The sequence below is a fragment of the Gavialis gangeticus genome, unplaced genomic scaffold (assembly GCF_001723915.1).
Source record: "Gavialis gangeticus isolate Ggan-Ray unplaced genomic scaffold, GavGan_comp1, whole genome shotgun sequence".
Classification (NCBI taxonomy): Eukaryota; Metazoa; Chordata; order Crocodylia; family Gavialidae; genus Gavialis; species Gavialis gangeticus.
Genome location: NW_017729016.1, coordinates 15,648,547 through 15,656,627, shown reverse-complemented (window position 1 = coordinate 15,656,627; position 8,081 = coordinate 15,648,547). Strand labels below are relative to the sequence as shown.

The following is an 8,081-nucleotide window of genomic DNA, read 5'->3' as shown; positions in this document are numbered from 1 at the left end:
GTTTTTTTTTTTTTTTTTTTTCCCCCCCCCCCCCCCACCCAATTAGCAATCTGAGCAAGGTATGAATGTTAGAATTGATGCCTTTTATGAAATGTTCAATTTTTATTGAATAAGGTGATAAACTGCTTCAAATGCCTTGAAGGGAAAATTAATTATTTAAGTAATTAATGATTCAGAAAGATGGGTCTGTAATTATATTCTAAGTATACAAATAAGTCAACCAAAAGCCAAACCACTGCAAACAATCTAATTGTTACATGTAACCACATAAAGCATTAGAATATGTTTTACCTTAATTCCTGTGTATCCATACAGCCATTTGTCCAGAGCTGATTTCCTTCCAAACACCAGAAGGCTGGTTTATATTCAGATATGCTATTAGTGGATATATTAAAACTTTTATTTAGGTGATGCCAGGCTGCACTGCATGCCACCTGTTGGCAGTTCAATAAGAAATAATCTATTTAAATTCATATTTGGTTTTAAAACATCCTAAATAAATTATTGGTTATGATAGAAAAATGCAGATCTTGCTGCATGACCTTGGCAATAAAACAAAGCTTTATAGATTCCCAGGGTCTGTTCTAACTTGTGTTCACTTGAACTGGTGCTGAACAGGCTTCCTTTAAAGGCTAAATTAACTCTATTTCTGCTGGTTCTTTTCCTTTATCAGAAAGACTCATCTTTTTGCCTTATATTTGACTGTTACCTTTCAAATTGCTTACCTCTGATTTAGTCTTTTTGCCTTTTAAGCAATGACTCAAATGCTACAACACATTCAAATGCAGCTTCATTGAGTTTAAAGATTAATTTTTTCAAGTTGCAGCTCAATATATTTTGTTATTGGTCTGTAATATTAGTTTAGTTTAGTTTTGAGTTTTAAGAAAGCTTTTAATGGTCCAAGGACCGATACTAAAACTCTAGGAAAATATTAGCTAAGAAAGCTGCAATTAATTAAACAACTTGAATAGAATTTTCTTACCTTCAAGTCAGTTGTATTTGGATTTATCGTTTGTATTTCATTTGTCATAAGCACCAAGTGTATCCACAGCTTGACACTGCTCTGATGTTGTTCAACCCAAAGCCACCTATAAGAAATAAGCTTAATGGTGCAGTGAATTTAGAGAATCAGTTTTTGCTTCCAAGCTCCAGTATGGCAGGTGGAGTTTTGCTTTTCAGCTCCACGGGTAGAGAAGTAGCTGCTATTTGCACAAACACCACCTACTGGTTGTTCAAATTGGTCTATCAAGACTGGAAAGAGAAGCTTAAGGACATTCAAAAACAGAGCAGTGCATTAAGCTCTTATATCTCATTTAAAAGAAGAAAATAAAATGCATTTGACATGATAGCCATCACCTTTTAACTGGATTTCTTTTTATATTTGTGATCTGACTTCTTCCTGTAAAGTCATCACCTTTTAACTGGATTTCTTTTTATATTTGTGATCTGACTTCTTCCTGTAAAGTGTCACTCGTTGTTCTGTTTGATACAACATTCTGCAGCTGCTCACCTAAATTTGGCTATACAGCTGTATATATACCACAGTATTCATGTATATAACATTCCCATTTATATAACTATTCAAGATTTTCAGAAGTTCATTTTATATGTTCAAAATTAAAGTACAAGTAGCCAGGATGTTGCCTTTCCTTCATATTTACAAGAACTTGTTAAATTTCACTGAACATTGTTTTTCTTTTTTAAAGTAAGAGGGTCCGGTCATTTTTAAATGACCAAGAGATTTATTTAAACATAGCCACTATTGGAAGCACAAAGCAGAGAAAATGATCAGAAAGACCATTATTTTTACTGTAATGAAATGAGCATTATATTCATTAGATGTTTTTGTTGTCTGGAGAAGTCATAGTGTGCCTAAGTATCTGAAGGTTTTTCATGAAGATGTTGAAAACACATTTAGATATGAATAGGGCCCTACCTACATTGTGATTTGTCAGATTGTGTGGAAACCGTGAAATCCGGGGTTGCCTACAAAATCGGAGCGGGGGGCTTAATAACAATTTTTTTTTTTATTAAATCTTCCCCTCCCGGGCAAGTCTCCCACCCCACCCAGGAGCAGCGTTGTCTCTTAAGCTGTGGGATGTGCAGGCGTGCCTGGCAGCACAGCATGAGCGCACCACACAGCTTAGAGGGAACACTGCCCAGGAGGGGAAGGCACTGGCTGGCAAGGTGACACGAAGGGGGCAGAAGACAAGATGGCTATTGTCCCTCCTCCCCCCACCCCTGGGCCTATCTGCCAATCAGTGCTATGGTGTGGGGCTGGATGAAGGGCAGCCAGCAATCAAGATGGTGGCTGCCCTCTTGTCCTTCCTCGCCCCATTCAACAGTCTCTCTGGCAATCAGTGCCAAGGGCAAGGCCATTGCAAAATGCCTGTGAAATGGGCTTTTCATGCCAGGACAAAGCCACAAAAATGGCTTAGTCTGGCTGCAAGTTAAGTAGGCCCCTAGATATAAATGTAGGGTTTTATTTGCCAGTCACAGTATCAGCAATACTGATTAATCCAGAGGCATCTTATTGTTCAGACTTTCTATGTTTTAAAAAGGGTAAAAAACCAATTTTAGTTGCTCTTGAACGTGGTACGTTTTCTCTCATATTGTCATTTGCTGATAACCCATGTATGTTTTATAGTGAAACGATATCTTAACAACCCATGTTAAATGATACTCGTACTAGTATCGGAGTTACGGCTCCCCCTGACGTATCCCATCATTTCTGTAGTTGCTGAGAACTCACTTGATTGCAACTGATTTGTGCAGTAAAGTGTAAGAACGACATAGTTGAGCATTGGTGTTTTCCAAGAGGTTTGTTTCTCTTCTGTCATAGTTAACTATTTTGATTTTTCTAGACTTGTTTGATAGTATTTAAGAAGAAAATTCTATTTATTTCTTAAAATGGAGTCTTCATTGACTCTAGCTAATGTTGGCAAGCCAGTCAATTGACTGACTGGTCACGTGTTTTCAATTGACCAGTCAATTGACTGCATATTTTTGATCAGTCAAAGATCATAGCATTTTTACAACCTCCCCCCACACCTACTTTTTTTTATGGTTTTCTTGACAGAAATATGATATTTTTTGTATTGCTTTTTGACACATTTCTCAATGGACAATTTGGCCCGCATCAGCCTGATGCTGATTTTCTTATGGACAATTTGTGCTTTTTCTGTAGATTGTTTGGACCTGTTAGCAGTTTTTTTACATTTTTGACCAATATTTGACTGGTTAATTGACCAAATTTTATTTGATTGGTCAAATACCCAACCCTAACTCTAACTCTTGCGTACAAGTGGAGTTTCTGCCATCCCCACCTGATTTGACAGGCTTTACTTTCTTGTCTCCAGCTATCTGGTGCAGAAGGCAGGGTTTGTAAAGTAAGCAGAAACATTGGTGAACGTATGCGAAGGAGGGATCCCAGCAGTTCACCGCATCAGCCACCAACTGGGCAGCTTCTCCAGCAGGCTAGATAACTGGGAAGAGACCATCTGGGGCCTCCCAGAAATGTGCGAGATGGAAGAATCTGCTGAGAGAAGTGTGGAACAGCACTGGGAGTTGTGTCAAATGCACTACGCAGGGTTGCAATCAGGACGATGGTGGCAGAGGCTGATAAATTGTTCCCAGAGGAAAGAGGAGCAAACTGTAAAGTAACATTTGGTGTTAAACAGAAATATTTTCATATGCAGAAAAGTTGTCATTTGTAACAGCCAGTGTCCTGTATCTTTGAAATTAGCACAAAGTGGAAATCTGTAGAGAATATAAGGTAGACTGTTTATCTTCCTGATGTCATTGTGCAGTACTTAACCAGAGTAAATAGCTATTTTTGCGGAAGGTTGCTGCTGCTTCCCCAAATTCTTACTTTTTTTCCTCTTGCAAGAGATACTGTAACTTTTAACCATTGGGTGACATTCTTTCCATCTGGCTTCCTACACTTTTTCAACCCCAAAAAGTGTTTTTCTCCACTTCCTAACAAATGAAAACTTCTCAGCCTCTGTTCAAGTGGACAGCTGTGTTCCGTGCCTGACAGAAATATCAGAAAGCCAAGAATAGCATGTATTTTATGGAAAAAAACTTTTTACAGAACTATTGGCAAATGAATGCAATTCTCTTAGCATTTTCTTTTTAAAAATGAATGTTCTCAAACAGGAAGACCATCTGGACTTTTGCAATCTATTCTGGTGAAAAAACCCCACAAAACCTTATTTTTATTAAAATGTATGTTACAAAAACCGAATTCTAGTATCTCAAATTTTATAATATGGGCCTGACAATGCATGGAGGCCCCCATAACCTGTCATCTATCTTTCACATAGCAATCAAAATACAAAGTAAGAAAGGAAAACTTCTAAAAAAATATCACCCCTTTTTGTACAGTGTAGTTCAGCCTACTAATTCTTCACGGGATCCCCCATTTCCATTTCTTTGTGGAAGGTCCTACATAAAACCCACCAACACAACTAACACTAATTTATCCTAACATTTGGGTCCCAGTAGGAAGGTTAAGAAGTCAGGGTGCCATGAAGCTGAACATACCCTTTCCACTGAGAAGTCATTCTTGCAGGTCAGGTTTAGACTTAAGGGTGGGACTTGTAGGCAATTCTGCAGTGCATGTTATACCACTATATAGAAGAATTGTCTTTGCTTTGTTATTAGCTTCAGTTTTGTCTCTATTCCAACCGCTATCTTGCACACCCTTCCAGTTCAAGTTAAATGAAGTTTTCAGCTCAAGCCGTCTGACCTGTAAAAGTGCTTGGGTTGAAGCTAGGATGCTGCTGGTCAAGACCCCGTCATGTTGTGGGGATATTGCAATTTGAATTATAATTCATCTATTGCTAATCCAGTCTGTGCAGCACAGTGTGATCATTTTCACAAAAGCTAACTGTTGCAGAGAAGGTAAGCCTTTACTCTCCAGAGCTGCCATTCCCACACATTTCATTAACACTAAAATTCACACTTAAAAAAAGAACCGAAACCCTTAGCAACTAGAAGCCGGTATCTTTTGCAATTGACTTAACTATGAAATGCGTACATACTCTTCTAAGACCCAGGCTCACCCACAGCTCTCTGTGCTGCTGCACTGCCCTGAACCCTGGGACAGCCGGGGAAGTGACAGCTGGAGGAGGAAGGGGAAGCCTGGAGCTAGAGCAATGGGTGGGAGCAGTGGCTGGGCAGTAGCCGAGGGGCTGCAGTTTAATTCCACACAGCCCACGTGTTGGACAGATCTGATCTAACAAATGAGTCAGTCTTTTACTCTCCCTTTTCTCAGCTTGCACTGTAAGGTTGGGGCTGAGATTTTCAGTGTTCTGTTCTGCACTTGGCCATTAAAATGCTTCTTACCTAGATTGTTTTACATTTCTGCCTGGCTCTGTAATGACCTTTTTTACAGCCTTCTTTGGGTTGCCAATGCATTCAGAACAGCAGCAATACAAAGCTGTATGGGGAAATACAAGCACAAATTTGAAAGATAATATGGGCATCTTCCCAGTGCATAACACGGTCTCTCCCCCAGACACAGGTGACTGGGGCCCTTAGCAAGACTATGCAGCTCCCTGTAACTGCAAGTCATGTAATCCCACTCTGCAAATGGCAGAACTTTTTTTAATACATTCAAGTCAGTGACCCCGAAAATAGTCCACAGGTACTGGATTCTGGGTAGGTATTGTTATTTTTTTTGGTTCTTCCCGTTATTGTTCCCAGCAGTAGCTCTTGTTTTTGTCCAATTGCCTGCCATTTTTGTGGGGATGTAGTTATGGTTATTCCTGGTAGCTCTGTCATCCTGTTGCTCTTTCCCAGTACTTTGTCTCATAGGGGACCATAGGGGGCCTTCCCTTCAATCCAGCACTGTCTTCTACTTGAGCCGTTGGAACTTACTTCTTTCTCCAAAGGCTGCTCCCTTTACATGGATAAATAGGCTTAGCCCTTCCCTAATACTCAAGATTGTTTTTGCCACAAGAGAATTAAAACAAATCATGAAAATACTATGATCTCCAAGGCCAACAGGGAAGGGAAGGTGGAGAGAATGTTCTTAACGTGGATGTTTTAAAATTGTGGAATCATGCACCCCACCCTCTGGCAATACAGTATATCACAATTTCAGGAAGTTTTCCTGTATTTTACTGATATTGTCTTTGACCATTGGAATTAGGCAACAGTGTGTAATGTATGAATATCAGTAGCCTTGAAGGATTAAATTCCATGTGAAAATTCAGTTAAGAACCAAAATGTCTCTTTCTCCAGTTTTTAGCTTTGGTGAAGGTGCTTCTGTTTACTCCTATACAGGTATATTGAAGTTGTCACAAAAGCATCCTGTTTCCGACATTAAGTGGGCTTTTTTCAGAATTTTGATTTTCACTGGAACAATCCCACTGAAGTGGAGGGAACTAATTTATATAAATAACAACTTGATGGTGAGACCTTGAGGAAAAATTGGACCAAGGGACTATTTTCCTTCAGTTGTTACCAATTGTAAGATGTATCAGATGGATAGCTGTCCTTTATTTAAAATATACAAAATATCAGCACTCTGCAGGGCAACGGAATCACGAGATGCAGTTTCATAGTGCATCAGTGTCACCAAGATCAGGGCGGTTGTTGGTAGTGTCTGTTCTTTTGCATTTTGCTATGATTTCTGCTATTCCATTCTTCAATGGTTTATGAAGACAAAGTATGAATATCAAGCTAACACAGCTCTCAATAAATAATACGATCTCTGCAGCATTCATCATTAGCTCATTCTTGAAAGTTCCAATGCTTTCCTGTATCTTTAACATGGTCCTGTAGAGAATCATGACGTTGTAAAATAGACGGCATGAAAACATTGTTATGGTTATAACAAGCATTAATTTTATGTGACTATGCTTTCTTAAGTTTCTTGCTTCTGATTGTGCTGCTTTAATGAAGAATAGAATAAAACAGAGTAATTGGAGAATCAAAGGAATTCCAAATCCAAAGGTGAATTTAATAATCTCATAGTCTGGCCATGCAAATAATGGATCTACCTGGCAGTCTGTATTCACATGGTAATTGTCTGTGCCTAAAAGTGCCACCATTACCAGTGACATGCAGCAAGCACATGTTAGTATAAATCCAACACATAACAGAGGACTTTGAGTTGCTCTAGTCATCCAACTAGCCGTGGATGAAAATGGACTGAGTAAAGTGAGAAGCATCAAAATCAAAAGATACTGAGAATTGAAATAACTGACATTGAAAAAAAAAGATAGAACTCCACATCCTAAATGGGTTGCCTTTAGATAGCCAGGTCTCGGTATGACAGTAAATGAGAAAAAAATCATTGCAATATTGCTGATGGTGAAATCTAAAAGAAATATATTTAGGTTTTCTAAGATGCGATTCTGCGAAAAGTTCTTTATGAAGATGATGAGGATCAGTATGCCAGTTAATAAACCTGCTGGCACAAAAAAGGCAATATAACAGTGCATAAATCTTGATATGATGTTTTGAGAAGCTATGACGTCTTCAATGTCAGTGGAGGAGTCCCAGCTGTTGCTTGGATACCTTATCCATGTCATATTGTGAGAAATCATCCTCTTATTCAGAGCTAATATCCTGTTTTGTGAAGTTTTGAAAATGTAACCTAAAAAGAAAGTGAAACACATCTTTAGAAAGACAGTTGTTTTTCAAAACTATTTTCCATTGAAATGTAGTAGTCTTTTTTTCTATTTTGTAAGTATTACTTTTTTGTAACACATTTTTCACTTTTTAATGGGTTGCTTATGCAATTTAGTATTTGTAGCATGACAAATTTGAGCACTTTTTCTCTTATCTGAACTCTACTGTGTCTCTGTCCTATGTAGATACAGAGCTCCTGCAGCTCAGCTGTTGAGAAAGTGGACAGGATTCAGTCTGTTCGGGGCCCCAGTATGACTTATATTTTGGTGGGGATTTTTTTTTCAAGCAAGGAAGTTGGATCTGTGGCTACATAGAACCACGCTCTGTCCTCATCTGGCTAAAAGAGGATTTATGTGTTATGGGAATAGGGACAGTGCAGGCAAAATGATGTATATCCTACAGATATTAGGGCTGTGCAAAGCTTCGGGTGATGATTT

At 38.7% G+C, this 8,081-nt stretch overlaps 2 protein-coding genes across 3 annotated transcripts in view; both read right to left on the bottom strand.

Annotated features, from left to right (window-relative positions):
- The window catches only part of GPER1 (G protein-coupled estrogen receptor 1), a 5,094-nt gene extending 3,741 nt beyond the window's left edge, over nucleotides 1-1,353 (bottom strand). Inside the window, exons 1-2 of one of the 2 annotated variants that reach the window (XM_019512919.1) lie at nucleotides 983-1,353; nucleotides 292-434 (exon numbers count right to left, since the gene is read on the bottom strand). The gene's annotated coding sequence lies outside the window, so the exon portion shown is untranslated. Of the gene's footprint in view, nucleotides 1-291 lie in introns of both variants that reach the window. The other variant, XM_019512918.1, reaches the window with a different exon arrangement.
- A 3,965-nt stretch (nucleotides 1,354-5,318) lies between these two features.
- The window catches only part of LOC109294517 (C-X-C chemokine receptor type 2-like), a 26,596-nt gene continuing 23,833 nt past the window's right edge, over nucleotides 5,319-8,081 (bottom strand). The window contains exon 2 of the mRNA XM_019512927.1: nucleotides 5,319-7,609. Coding sequence (XP_019368472.1) covers nucleotides 6,567-7,559 — 993 coding nt within the window. The 5' untranslated portion in view covers nucleotides 7,560-7,609 and the 3' untranslated portion in view covers nucleotides 5,319-6,566. The remainder of the gene's footprint in view (nucleotides 7,610-8,081) is intronic.